This window comes from Sciurus vulgaris, assembly GCF_902686455.1.
Source record: "Sciurus vulgaris genome assembly, chromosome: 7".
NCBI classification, from domain to species: domain Eukaryota; kingdom Metazoa; phylum Chordata; class Mammalia; order Rodentia; family Sciuridae; genus Sciurus; species Sciurus vulgaris.
Window position 1 is genome coordinate 99,340,864 of NC_136467.1, and position 27,541 is coordinate 99,368,404.

General features: G+C 34.3%; 1 protein-coding gene and 1 long non-coding RNA gene across 11 annotated transcripts in view; one reads left to right on the forward strand and one right to left on the reverse strand.

The window, feature by feature from the left end:
* KHDRBS2 (KH RNA binding domain containing, signal transduction associated 2) overlaps nucleotides 1-27,541 on the forward strand; it is a 577,654-nt gene that overhangs the window by 281,484 nt on the left and 268,629 nt on the right. For all 10 annotated transcript variants that reach the window (XR_013764976.1, XR_013764977.1, XR_013764978.1 and 7 more), the window contains exon 4: nucleotides 9,309-9,455. Coding sequence is in view for 3 of the 10 variants with exons in the window: in XM_079146741.1 (XP_079002867.1) it covers nucleotides 9,309-9,455 (147 nt within the window). In the remaining 7 variants the exon portion in view is untranslated. The remainder of the gene's footprint in view (nucleotides 1-9,308; nucleotides 9,456-27,541) is intronic.
* Nucleotides 1-27,541, reverse strand: part of LOC306665335 — an 811,245-nt gene that overhangs the window by 268,143 nt on the left and 515,561 nt on the right. The window lies entirely within an intron of this gene.

A 27,541-nucleotide genomic window follows, 5' to 3' on the forward strand; every position in this document is an offset into this window, starting at 1 on the left:
GCTTTGGGGGCTGATTCTGTGAGATCTGATCCAGTAACATTAGGGAAGTTCAGAGGAGATTCTGTCTGCATCTTCATTAGCCCAACTATGTTCCCTGTAAAACAATATTTATACCAACTCTGAGACTCTGAATGTGCCCCCCACAATATAGATATATACCATGTTCTTCATTTAATGGAAGGGATACTGAATGAAATAATAATTTGAAACCCTGTGAAATTATGAAACTGACATGTAAAACCAGAAAACACAAAGTGGAATGGTGACACTACAGCTGATCTAAGAAGGAAATGTGAGTGAACATTTCTGACAGAAGTTATCTTAATTTACACAAGCAATGTCTGAATATAGCAAAATATTTCATCACCTACATGTTTTTGATCTGGAAGTTTTTGCAAAATTTTAAGAAGCCGAAAGCCCAAGTGTATAAATAAAATACAAAAACAAAATAATAAGAGCAAATAAAACTGATATAGACTTGTTTGGGAACAAATGATGCCAACTGTTTGTTAATACAATGTAAGTTATAGGAACTGAAGCATGTGAATATACCATAAAACAGTCTCCTAGCTTGAGCAGTAAGGCTACTGTTGGACATTAGTTTAAATATATGATCAATAAGTGTTGGTTGATCTGGTGAGTCAGTGAAATGAATGCTAGATTAATTCTGTAATTAGATATTTAAGGAAAGACTACATATTTCTTAGTTATGAGGTACATGAGTACACCTAAATGTGTACATAGGTCTAGGCCATCACATTGTCTAGTTTGCACAAGACTTTTTCCTAGTAATGGTGGTGATGGTGGGATGTCTTATACCAGAATCTAGAAGAACAAAATATCAGCCTGTGTAATAGTGCCAAGAAGGAATTTATGGTCTACATCACATCATGAACAATTTATGTAAAGCTCTGTAAAAAATGCAAAAATCAGCTGAGCATAATAGTGAATACCTGTAATCCCAATCACTTCAGAAGCTGAGGCAGGTGGGTTGTAAGTTTGAGGCCAGCATCAGCAACTTAATGAGACCAAAAATAAAAAATAATTAGCTCAGTTGTAAAGTACCCTGGGTTCAATCCCTAATACTATACACACACATACACACAAAAGACAAAGTCAGGTGACTACTATTTTTTTTTCCCAATTTTTTCTTTTTTTTTTTAAATTTGTTCTTATTAGTTATACATGATAGTAGAATGTATTTGATATATCATACATATATGAAGTATAACTTCCCATTCTTCTGGTTGTAAATGATGTAAAATTACATTGGTCATGTATTCATAAATGCACATAGGAAAGTAATGTCCAATTCATTCTACTATCTTTCCTATTCCCATTCCCCCTCCCTTCCCTCCATCCCCCAGCCCCCTTACTGTGAATTAGCGTTTGCATATCAGAGAGAACATATGGCCTTTGGTTTTTGGGGATTGGAGTATTTCACTTAGCATGATAGTCTCTAGTTCTATCCATTTACTGGCAGATGTACAAATATATGAAAAAATGTTCAACATCTCTAGCAGTTAGAGAAATGCAAATTAAAACTACAGTGGGATTTCAGCTCACTCCAGTAGAATGGCAGTTATCAAGAATACAAATAACAAATGTTGATGAGGATGTGGGGAAAAAGTTACACTCATACATTGCTGGTGGGACTGCATATTGGTGCAACCACTCTGGAAAGCAGTGTGGAGATTCCTCAGAAAACTTGGAATGGACCTACCATTTGATTCAGTTATCCCACTCCTCAGCCTATACCCAGAAGACTTAATATCAGCACACTACAGTGATGCAGTAACTACTATTCTTAATTTAACAAGATGGAAACGTTTTCTTTTGCTATAATCCCCCTCTAAAAGCTGTGTGTGTGTGTGTGTGTGTGTGTAAAATTGTTAGAAATGCTACAAAGAAATGTGATTACAAAGGGTTGGTTCAAGTAGCAAATGGTGATCCCATTGTTTTTAATTTCTTTTTTACTTTTTCCTTTGGATATTTATTGGTTCACTATAATTATACATGATAGTAGTATTTGTTTTTATATATTCACACATGTACACAGTATAGCAATTTAATCTGGTCAGTATCATTTTAACAACAGTAAAGTCAATTAACTGATTTTCCCTTTATTTTGCTGAGCAGGCCAATGAACTGGTTATGTGGGTCTGGGAATTAGCACTCAAGGACTGTATTATTTTCCCTAGAAAAGTAGAGAGCAACAGGACTTAAAGACAGGCAAAAGAAAATTAAAATGTGGTACTGAAACAGAGGAAAGGCTCTGCGATCAGGAATGAGAGTTTTGTAAAGTTGTGCTTAATGGGATCATGAACATGACCTCCTTGTTCTGTGCCTTCCAGTGATTATAAATGAAGTCTGTGGCCCATATAAACTATTCTCTGAGTATATATATTTTGGAGTACTTCAAGAAGTTATGGGTTTTATTTTCAATTTGACAACTGGAAAATTCAGCCAGAGCACATGGGGCGTCTGATTCTTTGTCAGATTTGGGAATGGGGGTTGTCTTGAATCATCTGAACTACAATGTAATGTGCTGTTATAAGTGAACTGGAGGCCTCACATCAGATGGAATCAGGGATGGGGGCATCCTAACCATAGCTAACTGTCCATGAAATAGACACAACTCCTACATGAAGCACATTTGCTTCAGGAATACAATGTAATAATCCAAGAGAAATTGGGAAAGCTACCCTGAGCTCGAAGATTTTGTAGGAATGATGTGTTTGAACTGTATATTACAGACAGAGTGAGGTACAAACAATGTGAAGTGAACTTACTAACATTTTTAGCTAAGCAATTCATGATGTGTGTGATATGAAATGACAGTTCAGCCAGCACCAATAGAGGTATAGCTCCTAAGATCATTTAGTCCACACAACCACACCTGGCTGGAGAGTGTTCCTGAAAATCTTTTTGTTTTGATAATACCTGTGTATATCTGAAAATGGGGTTCAATGCTTTAAAAATGGGAGTGAATCAATATAATGGATCTGTGTTTAGTATCTGCTAATGGTATTTCACCTCTGGTAAATGATAAAACCAAAACTAGAGCCCAGACTTTCATGGGGTTTGTTTGTTTGTTTGTTTGTTTGTTTTTGTTTCTTTTTTTATCTTGTGGTGTAATTGCAGTATACTGCCATATAAGTAAGAATAAAATGAGTTTGTATGAAAAAAAAAAAAGCAAACCTTTGGGGGGAAAGGGAAAAAAGATACATGGCTTAGAGAGTAGGACTTACTCTCTAATGTACTCTGGAGCCCACAATGTACATGGGATGAGATTCTATTAAATTATAGGGACCATTGGCTAATGCCTTCCAGAAGCCAGAAATATTTTGGAGATATCTAGATTGCCAAAAGTTTTCCTTTATTCAATTACCTGTTAAATAGCAACATACCCACGGTGATTAAAAGCTGATCTTTGAGATGAGATGATAAGGATTCTAATATAATTCCAATATTAACAGTCTGTGTAGTTATGTACAAGTTTCTCTGTGCCTCAATTTCCTGTTTTGTAAAGTTGTCAATTAATATTATTTGGTGTAAATTATCATTGTAGAGATAAAATGAGAATTCATGAGAAGTACTTCTAAGTCTGTCATCTAAGAAGCAGTACCAAAATTATGATTCTATTCTACCATTACTATTATTTAAAAAAGGACTTAAAGAAAATATCTTAGATATAGTATCAGTAGTTTTCTTTAATTGTATAGTTTATGGATTTTTTTTTTAATCTACTTTTGGGGACTTTTTTTTCAAGTTTTCTTCACATCCTATTGTGAATTAAGAGGAAATTTTCCTAATTGTGAAATTGTTTTCAAAGTTTGTTTGTAGAATATAAAATGCAAATGATAATTCCTAAGAGAAATTTCCTTAAACACCTCTTTAACAATTAAACATACTAATGAATTCAAATTAGACTTTATTTCATGTCATGCTTTTTTGTATAAAAGTCTGATAAAACCAATATGTTTCACTTATATTTTACCTCAGGGCATAAATGAGGGTAGTGTTTGGGAATAAATAAAACTAGATCTGATTTTCCCAACTGACTTTCCTTAGAATCTTTTATATTTATTAATTAGTATAATTAGTATTTTTACTTAAAAGAAAATATTTAGCCTGTGCTTTCTTTCATATTATAATACATGGATTCCACAAATCATTGTCTGAAGGTCAGTAGTGAAAGTAAATGGTCTCAATGGAATCAGTATACTTTTTTCATGTGAGACTAACTAATATCAACTAAGTGTGCAGTCTTTAAACAGAATTTTGAATCATGTCACATAGATTCAACTTCTAGTACATGCATCTTGCCATCTTTTCACTTAATCTGCCTTTTCTGTGCCTATATTAGACAAACATCCCTTCTCCTATAGTGTTAACTTTGAAAGTATTCAATTTATATTCAAGATTTTTTAACATTTCTGATTTTTTTAATCTTTTTCTTTAACTTCCTTACTATTATGTTGCTGCTGTATCTGGTATAATATCCCAAGATGACCTTTTTTATAAAAGATGCAAAAGATAAATGAACAAATTTTTATTTTTTAACATCAAGCATAAATTATTGAAACACTAGGGTCCCATTTGAATTCAACTTGTTAGATAATACATTTATTGTAAAATAAACCTTTTTCCCACAAATATATTTGGGACTCTTGTTTAAGAAATACCTGAAGAGACTGTGCTGAATTACTAAGTATATATTTACTCTTGGCCAGACACACAATTAACTATGTCTGGCTATATTCAAATGATACTTGAAGATTTATGTAATAAAGTCAACTGGGGAGGTAGTATTGTTTTAGAAATATAATTTAGGCATTGTAACAGACACTGGCTAGTCACTTACCAAGATTAGATTTAACAGTGGAGTATCATTTTAACAAGAATTGAATGAAAACAATCAGAAACAGCTTATTGTCACCCAGTGTCAATTTTTACTTTTTCCTGTCGTAAAGAAAACTCAGATTTTAGATAGATCCGTGGCCACTTAGTCTGAGATCTCATTCACAATCCAGGGCCACCATGTGACTTTGATCCTGCCAAAGACATCTGAGCAAAAGATATGTAACATCAAGCATATGCCCTTAAGAGCAAGCTCTGGCCTTCCACTTTTTCTTTCCTTTTCCCATGAAGGAGTATGCAGAAATGAGGGAGGCTATGTAACTTCCTTGATCAACATGGATTAGAGCGACATCCTAAGGGCTGTTTGAGTTACCACAGGAGGAACGTAGATCTATGGATAAGAGGATAAGAGTGCAGAGAAGGACCACCTACCCCTATAGATACCTAAGTTTGGACTTGGACTTGAGAGAGAAGTAACTCACCTACCTGCTTCAGTCACATTTATTGGTCTCTATTGAAACAAACAAACAGTATCTTACTAATACTTCTTGAGAATATGGGAAATAATCATACTGAAATAATTGTATAGAATGTTCTATTTTATAAAATGTTCTTCAGTTTTCTCAAAACATACAAAATCCTATGAGGTAAGTATTATTATATTAATCTCAAACTAAATCTTTGGAAGTTTTTCCTTTGTCAAGAGTTCAAACAACACACCTTCAAAAATGAAAAAAGAACTTACTTTGAGAAAAATTTATAATAGCTTATGATAATTCTGCTGGGCTCAATTTTCTTTTTTTGGAATTTTTATTAGCATTGTTACCCATTCCATGGAGTCCTGGCTCCAATCCTGACTAACTCTGTAGTCTATAGGAAATTCATTAGTATCTAAGACCTATTTCCTCAGTTGAGGCTAAGCCTGCTTGAATCAAATAGATGCTTGAATCTTTAAAAAAAAAAAAAAAATTCTCTGCATCTATGTTTAAACTAACTTTATTCTCTGCTTTCTGCTCCCTTCTCATGGTAAAGGCAAAACATCTAGTTATTTATAACTTTAACCTAGATACCATCCAAATTTACTGTAAGTTTTTGATGGTCAATATTTTTGTCATATTTTACTATTTTTTTGGAAAAATACAGAAAGGTGGTGTCTACTATGATAGCCAAATGTGCTTATTGGGTGCTTGAAATGTGATTAGGGAAAATTGAGATATGCTATAAATATGAAATAAACACTGCACTCAAAGACAGCATAGGAGAAAAATATTAAAATAACTCTGATTATTTTTATATTAATTGCATATCATATTTTGTTTGAAAACACCTATCATTAAAATTAATTTACCTATTTCTTTGTATTTTTAATGTAGCTACTAAAATGCTTTAAATTATGTGTGAATCACATGGTATTTCCATTGAACCATGCCTTTCTAGAACATTTCTATGCCATAGACATAGTGTGTATTCACCAGCCCATATCTTCTTCCTTCTGACTTCATGACTAGACCACATACAACATCCTCTTTACCAGGGAGACAGTCAGGACTGTTCTATGCTACTTTTAGGTAATCTCACGGAAACCTTCCACAGGTTGTCCACCATGTTCTTACTCTTTTAATGGCCTTGACAACAAAAAAACAAAGGTGGAGAAATCAAAAATGATAAAAGCCTGCACACTTGGGTTTCTGTGTGGAGAAGAGGTGTCCCAATATCATGAACACCTATTTGGAACTTCACATGGACAAGAAATGAATTTCTAATGTATTGAGTCTCTGAGGTTGGTTGATATATCTACTAAATTAGCTAGTTCCAATTTTTAGAGATCACTAAATACTTTGAGGAAAGTAGATTTATTATTTGCAGACTATCAAGCTAATAGTTTTTAAAGTGTTTAAGAAGGTTAAACATTTAGAAACCATTCTATATTATAACTCTCAAATTTCCAAGTATTGGAGATGAGAACATTCCTCCTGATCATCCCATCTGCCATAGCCACCTTCTTTCTCTTTCACACTTTGTAAAGTTTGATTTTTAAAACTCTCAGACTACCTGGACATGGTGGCACACACTTGTAATCTCAGAGTTGCAGGTGGCATACCAAATTTGTTTAGCAAGCATTCCTCACCAGCTAGAAATTTGTTTAGGAAGTAATGAGAAAGGATCAGATCAAGAAATCTCAGATTCACTGTTCTAGGATTTATGTGTATTCTAAACTGGCCTCTAAAATAGCAAGCAACTTGCATCCCGGCAGGCCCTAAAGGGAAAAAATGTTGACTACACTGTATGGTGCATGCATTCAAGGATGTTTCTCCTTCCCAAATTGAGAATTGGGTACTAAGCAAAGCCATTAAGTCAAAAATTCTAGTTTGACAACCAAGAATGTGACGAGAAAGCCTACAGAATTGGAGAAAATCTTTACCACATGCACCTCAGATACAGCATTAATGTCCAGGATATACAAAGAACTCAACAATCTTAACACCAAAAAAACGAAATAACCAAATCAATAAATGGGCAAAGGAATGAACAGGCCTTTCCAGGAAAAGAAATATGAATAGTCAAAAAATACATGAAAAAATGTTCACTATCTCTAGCAATTACAGAAATGCAAATCAGAACTACACTGAGATTCCATCTCTAGTCAGAATGGCAATTATCCAGAAAACAAATAACAACAAATGTTGGCAAGGATATGGGGAAAAATGTACAGTCATACATTGTGGTGGGACTGCAAATTGGTCCCACCACTCTGGAAAGCAGTAGAGATTCTTCAGAAAACTTGGAATGGAACCACCATTTGACCCACTTATCCCACTCCTCAATGTATACTCAAAGGACTTAAAATCAGCATAGTACAGTGGTGTAGCCATAGCAATGTTTATAGCAGCTCAGTTACCAATAGCCAATCTATGGAACCTGGGTGCTCTTCAACAGATAAATGGATAAAGAAAATGTGGTATACATACACATGGAATAGTACTCAGCCATAAAGAAGAATGAGATTATGTCATTTGCTGGTAAATGGATGGAACTTGAGAATATCAAGCTAAGTGAAATAAGCCAGTCCCAGAAAACCAAAGGCAGAATCTTCTCTCTGATATGTGGCTACTAACTCATAGCATGGAAGGAGAAGAATAGAAGTTCATTGGATTAGACAAAGGGGAACGATGGGAAGGGCGCGCGCACACACACACACACACACACAGAACAGAGCACCTTCCTGTCTCTTTCATGGATCCTTCATGTTTTAAAATATTATACATTTCTGGTCAGATAACACATCAGCATGGGGCACACAGTTGACACATGAAATCAATAGCAAATTTGCTTTTGTTTATCCTATTTAGGTCTATTCATGTGAATTTTCCATTTAATCAAATAAAACAAATAGTTATGTGTTTATTTTTATTGTTTGAAATTTAATGAAATAAGTGCTGCTTGTTTCACTAAGAACTGTTGAAGACAAGAAAAGTAAACATAATTAATAATGTTTATGTGAACCTGTTAACTAAATTTTGCTCCATTGAAATTCCAAAAAATACAAATCCAACTGCTCAATAATCTGTGTTTTTTGAATCTGATCTTTGCTGAAGCTACCTATGTCTTCTTTTTCCTAATCTGTAATATGTGAATATGTGTAAGATATTGTAATTAGAAATGATATATGTAAAATGCTCAGTGCACATGAACAAAATACATTTATCAATATGCTGATTTGCTCCATGTTTATACTGAATTAATCAGGTTTCAAAAATGTCTTGGGCACAGAACCAAAAAAAAAAAAAAATCTTATCCAAGAAAATTGTATTGTTGGTTAATCAAATGTTACATACCTCTCTCAAAATCAATTCCAACATGATGTTTAACCACCATTATATTAACATACTCCTATTGTCCAAAACAGTGTAGCAAATGATAGAAAACATGAGGGTATGAAGCTCAGTGATTACTTTGGCAATGGGAATAGGACTGGGAGATAAGCCTTGATTTTGCATATGTACCTTTTATCATGAGCAAATAATCTATAAATTCTGAAGAAGTAGAGTTTTCAGTTTTCTTAAAGAACATGGTAATAATCTGCTTATTATCTGCAAAATAGTAGTCATTAGATAAAAAACAATCTTTCCCTTTCAAAATGTAGCAACGTGCCCGAAGTAGTTAATGGCATTTCTGTGACTTGTTTTCTGAAATTGAGCATTTTCATTTAGCTGATTAAAATCTGTTGTAGATACATAATTATGCTGGGGCTTTTATAAGCATTGAAACACTCAAAAATCATTTTAAAAATCTTTAAATGGCTTGTAGCATATTTTTATTTCTCAAAGGGTTTCTCTCTTCTTATGGAAAATTTGCTTAGATTATACCCTTTTGTCATTCTCAGTAAATGTTAAATCAATACAAAATGAGTAGATTTGTGTTTCTAAAAATAACTTCTTTCACAGGAAGAAGAATTAAGGAAGAGCGGGGAAGCCAAATATGCCCACTTGAGTGATGAACTTCATGTATTAATTGAAGTGTTTGCTCCACCTGGGGAAGCTTATTCACGTATGAGTCATGCATTGGAAGAGATTAAAAAATTCCTGGTTCCCGTAAGTGTTTTCATTTTTTACGAAGATATTTCTTTTTGGTTACTATTTAAAAATGTGCCTTTGATCCTCACTGACTTTTTAGAAGGAAACTCATATTGCACACTATCCATAGGATTGCTACAAACCTATAAAATCACTTAGCAAGAGACCTGGCATGTTGTCACATACTGCTGGTTTGATGACAGTATTCATCTTCAGTATTTTACATACCATGCATCATTTCACACCCATGATGAATAAGATAAACATGTAAGCACAAATATATAATTGAAGTTATACATTTCTATTGTGTCTTAATCACTAGGCATGTATTTTTGACAAGTTATAATTAATAGAGAAAGCACTTATAGGCATAGTAGAAGGGAAAAGAGATTAGAGATGTGATATTTGTAATAAGGCCCTGATATTATTTTGAAATAGCAAGCGTATTTTTATGTGACAGTATGCCAGGTGCTATCTTTTTATAAAATGTAGTACAAAATGATCAATATTAATATATCCAGGCATTTATTGACATCAAGCAAGAATTAGAAAAATAAAATCACTCTGAGAACAAGAGAGAATGTTCATTTAGTAAGGCAGCAAATTCAGAGTTGCAAATTGACTAGAATTCTCTACTGATTTCGTAAGAAATAAAGGAAGGTTAAAAGAATGATGTTTCCTAAAGGTTGACAAGTTAACATCCTAGGAGGAGGTCATTCAAATAGAAATCTTGGCATCAGATTTAGAACTGGGAATAAGATAATGAGAAGAGAATTCTCAGTGAAGTTTTCTGGAGTGTCTGGGTGGTAGTCTTTTGCAGAGAGAGTAGCTAAGATTAATCTATGAGATGAAGAAACTGGATTTCTAAACTAAGGAATAAACTCACCTGAGGAAATGGTAAGATTCATTGATTGGCAGTTATTCTGACAATAGGAAAAGAAAAAAAGTTGGGTAAATTTTCAGAATGAAAAAATATCAAGATCTAGCCATGTTACCTATTTATATGTCCAATTTAAAAATTAACTTTTGCTAAGACAAGATTATAGAATAATCTCATACCAAATTGAGTATCCTTAACTCCATATGCACAAAGAATTTCTGAAGAAGTTTTTTATGTGGTGTTCATCTGCACACCTCCCTAAATAGATGCATGTTTCTTAAGAATGAGGGTGCTGTGTACTTTCTTCCTTTTGCCTTCAAACTAAATGCCTAGTGTTATACTGAGTAAGGAATTTTACTGTGTTTAGTTCATAAAAGACCTTTGGTGATATACATAATACACAATACGGCTAGGGCTGCTTATATTACTAACACATTTCTTAACTGTAGGCAAATCATTTAAATTCCCAGGGCTTCAGCTTATTCATCTTTAAAATGAAGACAATTATAATTGATTGACCTCTATCACAGATTTTGTGAATATTAAATAGGATAATGCATATGAAAAAGACTTAGAACATTATAAAGCACTGCATAAATTATCTTCAAAATCTATTTTGTTGTTACAGTAGATAGGAAAATCTAGGGATAACTTTTCAGAGTAAAAAATGTTAGACAAATTAGTATTTCATTGCTGTGTATACGTTGGACCCAGGCCTTAGGCTGGGTCAACCCTCCTTTATTAAAAACATCTATGACATATCTCTTATTGAGAACTTAGACCTCATGATACTTGTAATCATTTCCTTTATAGCTTCTCCATCAGATATGCATGCTTGAGACAAGGCTGGCGTCTCTCTTGGTCAAAGCCCTATCCCCATCATTTAGCACCATGCTTGGCATAATATGGGTTTTACAGTTTGACTGGTGGAATGACCAACCAAGACTGCAGGAGTGATGCAGATGAAATGATATAAACGTCTGGGTCACGTTTGGGGAATGGTACCCCAAATTGAGATATCCCACATATCCAGATCCTGATGTAGAATGAAAACCTTCCTGTGGCCAGGGTCTCTGCCTGTCCCTGTAATTTCATCTCTGTACCTCAGTTGCTCGCCACTGTGCTCCAGGCATGCTGACTTTTGTTCATCCAACACACCAGGTCCACTGCTCACTAACAAGTCTTTGAAGATTCTTCTCCAAAATATTGACATGGCTGTCTTTCATCATTGTGGAGTCAGATTAGATGTTAGTGTGTCCAGAAATTCTTCCTCAACCACACAATCTACAGTGGATGCCTCCATTACCTTCCATCATACCATTCCATTATTTTTTGTTCACAGTATCACTACCCACCCTAGTTAACATTCTCTCTCATGCCCTAACCCTCTTCTTTCTTTCTTTTTTTTTTTTTTTTTTTTTTGGTACTGGGTATTGAACCCAGGAGCACTTAACCACTGAGCCACATTGCTTTTTTTGTATTTTAGAGACAGGTCTCATTGAGTTGTGTAGGTCCTTTCTAAGTTGTTCAGGCTGGTTTTGAACTCACAATCCTCCAGTCACAGGCTCCAAAGCCACTGGGATTATAGGCATGTGCCACCATGCCTGGCCTCTTAATTTTCCTCATGAATCTTATCTTTAGATATTCTGTATATGTTTTACTTATTTGTTTATTGTTGATTTCTATGCTAGAATATAAATGTAATGAGGGTTACTAAAATCTGTTAATGTTCATAAATTTTGCCATCAGAAAAAGTCTTTCTACCTGATACTTTTTCTCATTTGCCTTGCTACTCCAGCACAAAGCAAAGCATGTATTTTTTTCCTTCAGCCATCACCAGGACCACAAGGAGCAAAAATGAACTGCCAATTTTTCATTATATGAAATCACTGTACTATACAGGTTTCTCCTGGACATTTAATATCAAAGTTTATAAAATTCTAGTATAGCTGAACATTAACATTTGCAAATATCACAGGCAAAGAATTAAAACAATTATTACCAATAAGACATATTCTAGAATGACACAGAATGGACTCTGAAATTCCATTGACATCTTGTTCTGCAAAATAGTCTTTCTGTAGTACTTTGTACCTTCTCCCTCTTATAAATTATGTAAAATTTACAACTTGCCCTGCATCCAGGGTTTTTCTTCATCTAAGACCATCAACATTAGAACCTATAACTCCATGTGAAATGTCTGAATGCTTTAGGATATTGGAAACTCACTCAGTTTTAACACTTAAATGAATTGTAAAGACTGAAGAATTATTCTTCCCATGAGGAAGATCCTCAGCCTGCTGATCTCTATGCAGACACTAAGTTAAGGTCTTATCAAACGTGGAGTGACAGGGCAATAAGACGTCATTAATTGGAACATGACCAGTGTTAAATATCTAATAGTTGTACTGTAAGAAAGTTTTCCTTGTATTTGTTAATTTGTCTTAAAATGCAGATTAGGGCCATTAAATAATGTGGTGAATAAAGACAAAAGGTATATTAAGTCCTATGTTTCAATAATATTAGTGTACTTCCCTTCCCTGTATATGTTGTAAAGAGGTGAAGAAATATTGCCATTGTTATATTTTACACTATTTCTTTCTTTTATACTTCAGACATCTTGACTACCAGGTATGGTTGTACAAGTTGTATCTTATGGGTGACATTTACACCACAATTTTTGAACCGAACCTTTTAAAACCTATAGGGTCTCTGAATACAAATTCCCTTTTTAACCCCCCTTAACAGGTTACCTCAATATAATGGCACTGTTTTATTTTTTCTGAAGACTGACTCATCTTCAATGAAACTAAATTAGTAATTTTTATTATTGCTTAAGTATGAATTCATGATTGCGATATAATACATTGTCTCAAGATTAGAAATTACAAAGCATTCAATGAAGTTCTGCTCATTAATGTGTTTATATATCTTTTCACAGAAAAGGTGAGGAGTTTCTGCATAAACAGTAAATTAGGCTTAAAACAGATAACATATAGATTCCTTTGTTCTATTTACCAATAACTATGTTATTCATATAATTAATAACTCACAATATTTATTTTCACTAAACCCTGTCCCAACCTCTTAATCTTCCCAACACACAAAACTACACAGCAATTTACTCTTATGAGAGTTGACAGAATTTGAAAAGCATCTGTCATGCCTGGCTTCAGTCTCAAATGATCTAATTTTAGCAAAAGATAGATCATTTATGCCTATGTAAAGATTTACGTGTGTATGTATTTCCTTTACTCGTCTCATTTACAACACTTTTAATTCAATTCCACACAGAAAAACATATGGATCATTCCAGGTTATTTCTTTCCTTCATTAGATTGTATGTGTATCTTCTTGATAGCCACGATTCTTGAAATGGGACAATTAGGGAGTATTTTTTCATAAATGAGGCTTTAGAACTACATACAGGAAGTCTACCAAGAGTTTGATATGGAGGAAAAGTAAGATCTTTTTTCTTTTTTATGATAAAAGCAAACAGAAGGCATTTTTACTTTCTCTTTTAATGCCAATGCTATAATTGGAAAATGACACTGATTACTAACAGCAGTCACCCAGGAAAATAAGTGTCTGTAAGGAAAGTAGAAAAGAAAATCAGATATTTTCAGTCTAGGAAGAATTTCTAGATTTTCATGAACTGAAAATCTTTCAACAGTGTTTTGGAAGAGGATAAATCTAAAAATATACTACTGAAATTCATGCTATCATTTGATAAAAAGTAATAATTTTATCAATCTTTTATGCAGGTGAATATATAGAAAAAAGAAGTATCAAACAAATTCTATCAGCCAAAGTTACCGTGATAAATGGCAAGACCTGGAAGGTCTTGGCTAGCTTATGGCAGGAGTTCAGCATGGGCAATGACATCTTACAAGCAGGAGAAAGAGTAGTCACAGAATTGAAAAAAATGTTCAATGTAGTGAGGGAAGCACAGTCTATAACTTGGATATCACTCCTTCAGTTGTGGTTGTTAAAATATTGTCAAGAGTTCCCTTATATTGCTATTTTGAAAACCAATTAATTCCCTTTTCTTTCTTGTAATTAACCATATTCTAATAGTGTGGTAACTGATGGAAGCAAGCACAAAGCCACATGAATGTATGTAATTATTACTTGCTCAAAATGTTTCCTGTGTTGCTATAGCACTATGATCATATTCTGATTTTATTTGGAGAAATTTATAATCATCTAATAGTGAACATTTCTTCATATCTGATACATTATAATGGAATTCAGACATGTGTCTTGGAACATAACTAAAATCATTATTAGTTCCAATAACAGATCTAATAACTATAAGTATCATATTATTATGGAAATCCAAGACCTCTTTCACATTGCTAATTGACTGACTGACATAACCTGGAAGACAGATAAAAGAATCAGTGAAGAGTGAAATAACCATTTGAATGTGATTTTTCTACAAACCTGAATAAAAGTGTGTGTGTGTGTGTGTGTGTGTGTGTGTGTGTGTGTGTGTGTGTAACTTCCAATCAGTGAGGATAATTAAATGCTTACTGCATAGTGATGGTGGCAATTTATGAATCCATGGTTAGGATATAATAATGTGAATTATCTGTGGTCTCACTAGTTGCTGGAGTTCTGAAGTCTCCAAGTCTGCTCTTTTCAAGAGTTTTTGTTTTGCTTTTTATATGTCCAGAATCATCTTCCCATTTTTATCTACACCTCAATTTCAACTTGATCATTACTTGTTCCCCATTAGCAAATATTATAATGAAAAGATCTGCTTTTGCAATTTGATAAATAGTCCATAATATGCAGGATTAGCAGAATTCCTAAGAAGTTATCAGTGTTGTTAAAGATTGGTTGTACCTAAGGTCAGGTTTGCTCTTCAAGGCAAGACTCTCACTTCTTAAATTTATTAGATTCTAGTATGAGAAATATTTTGGAAGATCAAATATAAATTTTAGATTGTATTAAATTTGCCCCTGCATATAGGAATATAGTAAACATATGCCAACACTCACCATAAATGCATTGATAGATGGAAGCAACTAAAATGGACTCATGGTTATTGAAGAATTTGGTAAACAAAAACAAAAACAAACAAAACAAAACAAAAAAAGCAGGGCAGAAAAGTGCCTCAATAATCAGAATTCATGAAAGTGTATAATTTTAATTGAGTAAATAATTTAAAATAAGTAAAACATTATACTAATTAGTACAACAGATATTTCTGAGCACCAAATAATATGCCAAGCTTGAGCCTAGAAATTTGTGTTATATTAGCTACTATGCTTGTCAAATTGAAGGACCAGAAAACTATTTCCAAAATTCAAAACACAAAGATTAGAAAGAAGTATTTGAAAAATATCAGTAATGAAAGACCATATTGGAAAATGATGTGGTTACGTGAGGATGATGCTGATGACAGAGTGGGCAAGAATGATCCAACAAACCATGACATTTCTAGTGTCAAGAAAAAGCAATTGCTGTCAAAGACCACCACCACATAGAGATGGGTCAGTTATCGATAAGAAAGAGAAAGGAGAGGTGGGCATGAAGAGATAGCTTCCTGAAGGTGCTGATGACCCACAGTCAAAGATTGTATTTCATGCTGAAATGTAAAAAATGCCAACAAAAAACTTACACAAAATAACACATATTGAAGCTGATTATTTTGGCAAGATTATGTATTTCTGAAATGTGTCTTCAAATTCTGTTCTGCCATTTAGTTCTTACTTTTTAAACAGCTAATTTGCTGCTACTTAAGATACAATGTAAGCTCATTTTGAATTGCCCTTCCTTGATTAACAGATCTCATTTTACTGCTCTGAAACTACTTTCAGCAAGCTACAACGGAAAATGCAATGGCTTCTCTGGATGTATTTAAACTAGATATCCAAAGAACTTGGAAGAATTCCCAAAGAAATGTATCTTCCATCTCTTCTTTAATCTTTGTGTTCTTTGTTGTTATTGTTGCTGCTGTTCTTTCCTGCTTGTTCTGCCCAACATCTCTGTGTTATGTAATGATATATACACAACAATGCCTTACACCACAAGGACAGGGCTAACTGGATTATTTGTACTTTTGTACCCAATGTGGTTCAAACAGGAGTTGATTTTATTTTTTGTAACACTCCCATTTTTTAAAAAAAGTTCTGTGGTTGATCCTAGGGAGTCACCTATGCTAGGCAAGCTCTCTACCACTGAGTTACATCCCCAACCATCTTTTCTTATTCCTAAACACGTATTAAATTTACATAGAGTTCCACTCATTTCATTAAAGAGTCTCAATTTAGGCAGTGCAGGTGTTAACAAGACTAGTTATTTCCAATTCTAATCCCTACCTCTCTGTCCCAGTCTTAGGCTGAAATTTATGGTATGGCAGGGGGGGTAGCATTGGGTAAGTGGGGTATGGTCCTCTCCTTAATCTCATTCCACCTTCTCCACACCAGCTCAGACTGGTCCCAGAGCTTGGTGAATGGTCATTGTCATAGACTGGGAGATGATGTGAAATTGTAAGACATGCTGTAAAAACAGTCCTAGAATCATCTGATTTGCTTGTTTTGTTTGAGTCTTCATTTCAAATAGTTCCCTCTGATGTGCTCTCTGGTGGGATGACAGCAGATCCTCAATTGACTGTTTCTTCCTTTCAGCTGAAGGCTCCTGCTATGCAGTCTCCTCTCAGGGATCTTTACTATCTTCCTGCTTCCAGTGTTGCAAATCAGCTTTGTTCTACATATTAATTACTCATTTGTTTACTAATGGCTTGTCCACTGGAATTTCATGATAGGGATGTACTTACCTCTGGCTCTCTCCTCATTGGCCCATCCTGGAAATCAATGACCTCTTCAGTTGGGCAGCATTAATCTGTCAGGAAAATTTTCTCCCTATTACCTATTATCTTTTATCTAAATTTCCTGTTTTCTTCTTTTGTAACTCCTATCACATGGAAAATCTCCTGGACCTTTCTTCCACTTGTCTTTGTCTACTGATTCTAACTCGCCGTTTTGTCGGGCATACCTTCTGCCCAGTCTGCTGAGCCACAAATTCAGGACATAACAGTGACTATGCTCTGTCCATCCTCCCAAGTTGTTTAAATGGAAAATCGTGAATATACTGTGCTCACTTTTTAGTTTGATTTTGTTCTTTCAGGAAGTACTGTAACTGTATTGCCTTAGCTCTGTCTTCAAGTTTTGTTTTTTGTTTTTTGTTTTGTTTTGTTTTTTTTCCATTTAGGTTTCTATCTCCTCTCTGGTAGCATTATTTCCTGGGCAGGTTTTCCAATGGCTCTTGCTTTCTGGCTGTTCTTTCTTTTGTTATTTTTCCTTCTTGATTTTGGGTCTAGTTTTTTAGGCCCCTTTAGTGGCACTAGTTCTTCATAGTAGTAAAAATGGAGCAATCTTCCCACAAAGATTCAAAATGAAGAATCATGGAGGCCATCAATGGTTTGCTGGGTGCATTGGTGCACACTTGTAATCCCTGCTACCCGGGAGGCTGAGGCAGGAAGATTGCAAGTTTAAGGCCCACCTGGGCAATGTTGAGAGACCTTGTCTCAAAATTTAAAAGTAAGATGAAAAATAAAAATGCCTGGAGATTCTAGCTCAGTGGAAGTGCATGCATGCGGCTGTAGATTCAGTCCCCAGTACCACACAGGTGCACACACACACACAAACACACACACACACACACACACACACACACACACACACAATAAGTAAATATATAATATTGATGAAAAACCTGAAAAAGCACATCCTTTTTCTCCTATCTGTTTGAACTCTCCTAGATTTGTCAGTCTACCCATGCAGGTACTTCTGTCTTCATGCTGGCCAGAGATCATAGGCAGTCTCTAGATGGTCTGTGTCAAGTTTGCACATGGTCAGAGTATAAATTTTTGTAATCTGAAGTCCCCCAAATATTCACTCTACCATTACCATTCTGTGATATTCCAGCACTGATTTTTCTGCTCTCACTCCACCAAAAGGGAGCAAAAGCCTTTACTGTCACTTCTCTTACCTAGGCCTCCCAAAGACCCCAAGGCCTGGCATGTGTGCAGGCTTCTGAGAATCCCAGTCTCTGTTGAACCTAAAAGACGTTGTTATATAAGAATAATAAGGAAAGGGAAAGGACCTGCATTTAAGTACTATCTTCCTCAAAAAACTAAGTTGGTTTACTGAGTTCTTTTTGTAGTTAGCCTGGAGCAAAATGCACCAGAGTAATTTAGTAGGTACCAGAAATTTGAAATTTTATTGATTATATATCACATAATGCTTCTAAAGTATTGAATATTTTATTCAAATCAGAAATTATATATTTTAAATTAAGTAATATAATATTCTATAAGAGAAAAAGCATTGTATTCACTAAACATCTGCCTTTATAAAATCTAGGTACCTAGATGTTTCTGTATGTTTTACATAGATAAAGTCAAATTAATATATACAAATACTAATGGAGACTGTTCTTTAATGATAGAAGTATGGTAAATTATTACATGACTCAGCATTCATTTAACTGATACCTCTATCAATGACATGTCTTTTTTTTTGACAACATTGTTGTGGGATTGAAATGTAAATAATGGATGTATGAGAATGGTAATGGTGCCATGTTTGATAATTCAATCACTGGGGCAATATGCACTGTGCATGTATAAAGAAAATAATTACTTATATCATTTCTGTTTATATAATGAGTCAATAGTGATTTTTGTAAACTTGCTTACTTTTAGATTCCTACCATGTCTCAGATGTTCTTTGTTCACTTCATTTTCTTTGTTCTCAAGTGCATAATTTTAGGGGTTAGCTGCTAACATACGGACATTTCAATTGCATTCTTGTAGCAAAATTAATAGAATTTTACAGTTTTAAGAGACTCTACATGATTTGTTTCTACCACATTTCTCATCTGGGACTTCACATTTTCCAACTGGTATTTATCGTTGTTTAGGTCACAAAATTTTTGACCTCACAGATTCTTGTAATAATTTTACCCTGTCTTGCTGATCTTGTCTGGCACCCAGGGCACCCAGAAAGGATAGAAAACACCATCTGCTATTGCATATTTTCCCAAGATGAGTTATATTTTACTCCTCTCTGCCATTTCTTTCAATTTCTAATTTTCTTGTTATTTGAGGAATTTGAGAAGCTTTATAAAGATAAGTTTAAGCAAGGATAGACACTATAATCAGAGGAAAAATCATTTAAAAGGGAAAGGAGAATCTTCCACAAGTATTATGCATATAACCACTTTCCTTAAACCAGTAAATATACACACTACACTGAGTAAACTAGTCCCCATAAGATATGGATATTGCCTTACTCCAGACACAGTTCTAAATGCAAAAGAGACCTATTGTATAAGAAGTAGTCTTTATTTAAAGAAGTGCACTGAGTTGTTAAGATGAATGATTTAGCAGTAAGTGCATAAGTTTAGGTATAAGGGGAGTAACACTTCCTCTAGAAGTTAGATATTCTAACCAAAACATGTTAAAACACATATTACCCCTGTATGACTGGCATTATTAGCCTTTAAACAAAGATCATCTTGTTTCCAAAAATTATTTAGAAACTTTGCTACACTGGCATCAAGTCTAGACCTCTTTATCACAGGAAACATTTACTATGTAAAAGCTCTTATCTTCATGCTTATGTTCAGTTATTCATATAATTGTAGAGCTATAAGGAATAAGTTCAGGACAATTTTCTAAGGTGGTTTAAATATTAGTGGTTGGGAAGACACTTGAAAATGTCTCATGTTTCTTTATTTGTTATTTTCTTGGTACCAGAGATTGAACCCAGGGGTGCTTACCCACTGAGCCACATTCCTAGCCTTTTTTGTTTTATTTTGAGACAGAGTCTTGCTGAGTTGCTTAAGGCCATGCTACCTTGCTGAGGCTGACTTTGAACTCACAATCCTCCTGCCTCAGCCTCCCTAGCCACATAGATTAGAAGCGTGCACCACCATGCCCAGCAATATTTCGCTTTTTGCCAATACCCTAAGGAGTTTTTAGAGACATTGAGCTCTAAAGAAGGTCCTCTGAAAAACACTAGTAAAATCTAACCCTCATTTTACCAGTGAGGTATCAGTGTGGATGACAGGAGAGATGGCCTGATTATCACTCAGGAAGTATTTGCCAATATTGTTTTTAGTGGTAAAGCAGGTGCAGGTTTTTTTTTTTTTTTTTGTTTGTTTGTTTTTTTGCACATTCTTAGATACTTATAAATTCAACAATATTTTTGTGACTATTCTATCAGGTACCTCCTTCATGCTTCCACCTTCTTACTGTCATAGCACCAATGCATTCTACCCCTTAGTGAAAGAACTCTACAGTTATTTTGAACATAGATATGCATATGTGAAGAACTCCTGTGATATGAGTAGAAGCATGAAAATAATGTAAGTTGGAATTATGAATTGCCAGAAAGTAGCTGTTTCTCCTTATGTTACAGCATCGTCCTTCTCAATGTTAGTAGCCATGCTTAATAGCACACTGCATTAAAATGCATTAGAAACTAGGCTGCAGATGGAAACGAGGGACTGATACAACTATTAATAAAATTATTTTTTCTCAAGAATTAAAAAAAAAAAAAGAAAACTACCCATCTGAAATTGCCATTCTGAAGCTTTAATATTTTCTTACCTGTGAAAAAACATATAGATTTAACTGGCATCTTACACATTTTGAAAAGGGCAGAGGGAAGTGGCATATTTTCTGTGGGGTGGGCATGGGGGAGAGAAAGATATCAAGACAGTCTGTGTTCTTGTGGAAATATGAAGGGTGGGAGAAACAGTTACACAGAGCTCTGCAGAGAACTGGATTGTGAGTCCAGGGCAGCATAGGGAATGGCAGGAGAATTTTGGACATTCGAGTGACCCCTATCTCTCTGTCTCTATGTGTCTGTTCACCTCTCAGCTCCTTCCCACCTGACTTCCTTGTCAGTTTTCTCTGTGTTTACCTGTATTCCTCTCACAGGTCCTGTTCTCTTTTCCTCCTGGCCCTTTGGATCTCTCCTATCTGATATAGTTCCACCATTGCCTCTTGTTCTTGTCTTCGTGTTCATCTGTGATTACTGATTCTAATTCTACAGGTTGGAAAATTGGCTTACATTTCAAAGCACTTTCAAATCAATCTGTTTTTTTGCATCAAATTTCACAGATATACTATTAACTATTATCATAAAATAGTTTGTCTTTCATTTTGTTTCTTCTCTTCCTCATTTCTGTCTTCCCTTTTTTCTCTCTCAAATTTCAGTGACCCATTTAGGTATGTTTTCCTCTAAGGATAGGGGAAAGACTAACAATTTAAACATGGTACATGATTGTAATTTTTGTCTTCCTATATTTGTATGATTTTAACTGAACAGAATTCAGTATTTTATTTTGATAAATTATGCATGTGTTTAATTGGGATACATTTTTAAAGGAAAATGTTCTCTTAACATTTAAAAATTATTCAAATCCAATGTAAAGTTGGCAAAGGATCTAAATAATTTTAAATTTTAAAGGAAAATAGCACAAATCCTATTTTTCTTTAAAATTCATCTTCCTTAAGTATATATAATTTTGATAGATTTCGGTGCATAACACTATCCCATACATATAATAAATAAATTATATAAATTATTTAATAAATTTCCCAAACATGTCATTAGAACTGTTTAAATTCATTTGATTTATAGAAATTCTGAATGTCTGAATAAATGAATATTTTTAAGTAATGCTAACATTTAGGGAGATGTTTTCTTTAAATACAGAATAAGGAGGGGCACAGAAAAGAATGAAATGTCAACCAACAATTCTCACCAGATTTCAACGGTTTAATGAAATCTGGGGGCTCTGAAAATTCACTTTCCAAAAAAATGAAGCCAAAGTAGAATAGTCATGCAGTACAGTTAAACAGCATGTGGCTAGTGATAGTATTAAGAATTGGGCTGTCACACTGTATAAAGTGGAAAGAACTTTGCCTTCTTAACATATTGTATAAGTTGTATTTTCTGTAGTACTTCTTATACTCACATGAATCACTGATCAGTTGGAATGCACTTTGAGAGCCAAATGAAAACCCTGATACTCTGCCCAGAAAAATGTACATGAACATTTACCACTGTGCATAAAAGTCCAGAAGATACATTTTTATAGATCTAAGACTAAGGAGCCTTATACTAAAAGCATCAAAGTCTTAGTATGGGAGAAAAAAATATAAAATTGCATGACTGAAACTGCATTAAGTTGCTAAATTTATTCTATATTAGAAATTAAATGATCTGTATTGAAAAGCACAGGTCATTTTGCCTCAAACTACCTGAAGATAGTTATAATAGAAAAGTAGCCTTCTAGTAATCTTCTTAAATGAATGAATATTTTATCTTACAATGAGATAATTTTATCACCAAACAGTAATTCATTAGCTTTCCACAGGATAATTCTTCCAAATTTTATTTGAAGCATGATGCAAATGCTGTATTAATTATACTACATTTAAAATGTATTTCATCTTGAGATTTCTTTTCTCCCAGTATCAACCATAACACTTGGTCTGATGCAGCAGGAAAAAAAGGTCTGTATACTCTAAATAAACATGAAGCTTTAATATCTGTTGCCTCATGACATTAAATTTCTTTTTTAATTAATAAAATGAGGAAATGTTACTCATTTTTTAAAAAAATACAAGAGTAAAGAAACTTAACTACAAGCTTTCAATTAAATTTGAGAACATTTTGCAGTCACTCAAACTTCCGCTTACAACAGAATTGATTCTCTAAACATTATCCATCAAATTATCTGTAATCCCTCTGCTCTCGACTCTCCTCTGTGAGAAATGCCTAACTCATTCTCCAAAATAGGAAAAATTTTACCAGAGTCCAGAATATCCATATCTATAAATATGCATATATATTTTTATTTCCAATTCTTTTGGAATAAAAATATAACAGAAAAACATAATGGAAGAAATGCCACCCTGTGTTGGTGACCAGAGTGAATGTTTTTAGGATATCAGATTTTCTATTATCCCCAATCTCATCAATCTGAAAAATATCAGTCCTCCCTTGCTTCTTACTCACCATTTGTCTGCATTGAATATGAGGTTTAAACTGCAGGAAGTGATGTTGTTTTGAAAAACTAAATATCTCTCCAAACCACATGTGACTTTTGTTATCTACTTAAATACTTAGAGAGCAGGTAAGAGTGGGAAACTAATGTCCTCCTGAAGTCCTGACAGGCCTGGTTCTGGGCCATATCTGTACCACTCAGGAATCTGGGCTCACTAACATCTTTTCAAGTCCTTCGTACTTCCAGAACCATAATATAGCTATGGCTATGATTGATGGGGGTGGGGGTAGGGGACAAATGTTTCAAAAGCACTGAAAGCTGGGGTATATCACAAACCCAAAACCTCTCAGAAGGGAGCAGAATACACCACCCCCCACAACCCTCGGGCTTTTGTCACTCGATTTGAGCATTTCACCTTAATTTTTTCCCATCGCTTATCTAGGAAGCCACCATCTTTCTTTCCTTTTACAAAGAGCATGAAAACTTAGCTTACCCTCATCCAAGTGCAATCATCAATAAATCTGTACGATATATGTGGGTACTCATGAATTAGAGGTATAATGCCATTACAAAGTGAAACATTAAAATATCTAACATTTCTAGACATCCAGATGTTTACATGTGCATGGAACAAAACATACTGACACTTTGGTAAAGGTTTTTTTTTTCTTTAATTTTTGTTGACAAACTATTTTTGCCTAAACACCTGTGTGGAAATCTGTTTAAATAGTTTTCATTTAAAGCACATTTTGCTACTGCTATTTGGCTCATTCATCTGTTATTGATGTTATGATTTGAATGTCGGAATCACTTGAAAGCTAAAACAAGACAATGATTGCTTAATTTATTGTTTGGATATGCCAATGTCTGTAAATTATATTAGCTAGTTAAATCAATCAGAAGTTACTTTTAAAAATTCAAAACTCAAATTATAAAAATTTATGATAGGCTGTTATGTTCAAGGAGAAATAAATATTTATTTTTCAAAAATAGTTAATTTAGTTTCAGAAATCAAAAAAAATTTTGATCAGTACACTAGTGCAGATCTAATATACTGGAGAGAAGTATGGATTGACAGTGAATATGCTCTTTGCAAATGTGTCTATCCTTTTTCTTCCATGAAACACAGTTTCCTAAAATCAGAAATCAGAGTTAAATTACTCTTAGAAACCCCATGCTGCTTGATACCTCTACATGCACTGTCAGCCTCAATTACTATTGATTGATAGAACTAGCCTCTTAAAATGTGTAGAGGCTCAGAAGTTTAACTGAATTTTTGCATTTTCCAGAATTCTTCTACAGCCTATTTGATACATGTGGGTTCCTAAGGAGCAGTGCTCTCCCTTTGTAACGCTAATTTTTATATGACAATTAGTGATGATTTTTTTAGCTTCATTCTCATTTTTTTGTAATAAGCAAATCTATGTGGTAATGAGCTGCAGTACATGGAGGTTCTATATTTTAGTACTGTGGTATATTCAGAGAGAAAGGAGTACATTTATGAATCTATAGTCTATCTTTACGTCTCATTAGATGGCATGAAGTCAACTGGAGAACAATTCAAATTGGCCATCAAAAGGGCCCAGGATAAGTCTTAAAAGTTATCTTTTTTTTTTTTTTAATCCAAAATCTTGTATAATTAGTTGTCAAGGAAAAAAAGTAATGTTTTTCTTGGGCTTACTTTACAAAATATAGCAAAACTTATTTATAGATCACAGAAGTTGTCTTCTTTGGTCATCAAGAGGAAACCTTTCACTTGGATTTGTCAGGGACCATATACAGGCTTTCATAGCAGAATGTACGAATGAAGAGAAACTCACAAGATTCTGCAGCCTGTATTAGGGAACTTCCTTATATTTAGATAGGGGTTGAGCATTATTTCTCAAAATATTCTGTGGAGCATTTATTCCACGTAATGGTTTGTGGAAAAAGAAAAAAAAAAGTGAGTAAATTCCTGTGGGCAATTAAATTTAGAAACTCCTGCCTTCAGTTATTTCCCTTTTAGGGAGTCACAGCCCAATGGCCACCTTAAAAGTTCTAGAATGTTCTGAAGTAAAGAAGTTGAATAATTTTTTTCTTCCTTCATTTGTTTTGGTTTGGTTTTTGGTGCTGGGGGTTAAACCCAGAGTCTTGCACATGCTAAGCACATGCTATATGCAGAGCCATACTTCCAACCCCTGAACTAACTTTTTAAATCCAGTTTGCTTGCCCTTTTGTTCAGTAAGGTTTTTTATTTCTTCTCAACACATCTTAGAAAATGTCATATTATAGCATGATTTCAGTTTTTGAAAAGTGACTTTTTAAAACAAAGTTATATTTACCTTGTCCTGAAATGTCTGTATTTTCAGGTGTGCTCTTCGGTTACTAAAATGCATTGTTCATGTCTTCACAGCATATCCCATACGACTAAGTGCCATAAATGATGATTATTTTAAACCATGACTTCAACTCTGCTCAGAACATCACCTTAGTTAGCCAAATCAATGAGGAATATTGTCTGCTAGGCAGGTTTGTGTGTCAGTGCCCGTGCAACTATATTTATCTCCATGTTTTATTTCACTGGCTTATAGTAACCAACTCAAGTGGAGTGTGAAAACTAACCAATCTGTTGTTACCTTTGTGAAAAATAAGCCTAGAATGGTCTATCAACATCCTTAATATTGAGTCATTTCTCTTTAATCATACTTGCATCCAAATAGAGATGTATTCATACATTTGATATCCCATTTAAAATACAAATTCTTCTTTCCAGAGCTAATATTCCACATCAAGAGACAGTGAGATATCAACTGCATATCTGATTTGTTTAAAATTGATGTGATACTTCACTTTTACATTCTAAGATTTACCTGGTCTAGATTACTGTCATTGCTATGTAATTTTTGTCAGAAGGCGAAGATGAAAGCCAATAATGAAAATAGTTAATTTGGCAAATATCTTCTACTATAAAAAGAGTGTCCCAAATTTTAAAGATGTTTAATATTGGAAATTTTAATAGTTGTCTTGTGTGGTGCCAAAAATCAAACCCAGGGCCTTATGTATACTTACCATACACTCTACCACTGATCCATACCCAGTTCTACTTTTGGAAAAATCAGTGTACCATCAATAATGTAATAATTGTACTTTTAATATAAGTTGTAAGATAAATTTCACATACAAGTATAAAAAATAAACACCTTTGCAAAACCTTCATCCCTCTCACAAAATTAAAATCCCACCCCTTATTGTCTTCCCTTGGATTGGAAACCACTGCAGTGGAGCACAAAATTGGGTCATGCATGCTATTCTGTCCATATACTAGAACAATTATTTCCTGAGAACGATCTTAATATGCCCATATGTTATGTTTTGGTTATGAAATGTTCCCCAGAGGCTCATCTCATATCTCTCTGTTGAAGGCTTGGTTCCCAACAGGGCAATATTCAGAGGTGGGGCTTTTGGAAAGTGATGGGAACATTTCTTGTCCCTGGATCCTTTCTCCCTGCCTCTACTTCCTTCTGTCATAAACTCAGCAGCTTTCCTCTGCCATGCCCTTCAGCCATGATGTTCTAGTTCACATCAGGCCCAAAGCAATAGAGCTAGCTGACCATGGACTGAAACCTTTGAAATTGTGAGCCAAAATACACTTTTCCTCCTTTTGGTAGATTATATCAGGTATTTTGGTCACAACAGTGAAAATCTGACAAATACACCATAGTTAACTCTTTCATCACAAGTTGTTCAAGAGGAATGATCATATTTCCTTCTTCCCAGGGAAGCATCCTAAGCAGAGTCCTTATTTATTTTGCTGCCATTAATCATCACTATCACTTCTGTAAGTCAATGATAACCAAAACTAGTCTTGTGTTAGTGTAAAAACCAATTCTTTTTTCAAAGCATATGGTTATACTTTTGATTGGCAACACAATAGACCTGCCCTTCAGATCCTGCCAGAGATTATAAACTCACTTTCAGCTGCTCAATTTCTATCAAAGTTTAGTTGTGAGACATAATGCTTATTGAAGATTACCTGTAAGATATACTTGCCTCTAGAACATGAAGAATTCATGAGTTTTATTTCCTAGAGTATTTCTTATGGAACATAGGTCCCTACAGGATCTCTGTAAAGAGTGTGTGCGCGTACACACACACACACACACACACACACCCACACACCCACACCCACACACACCACACATATTTG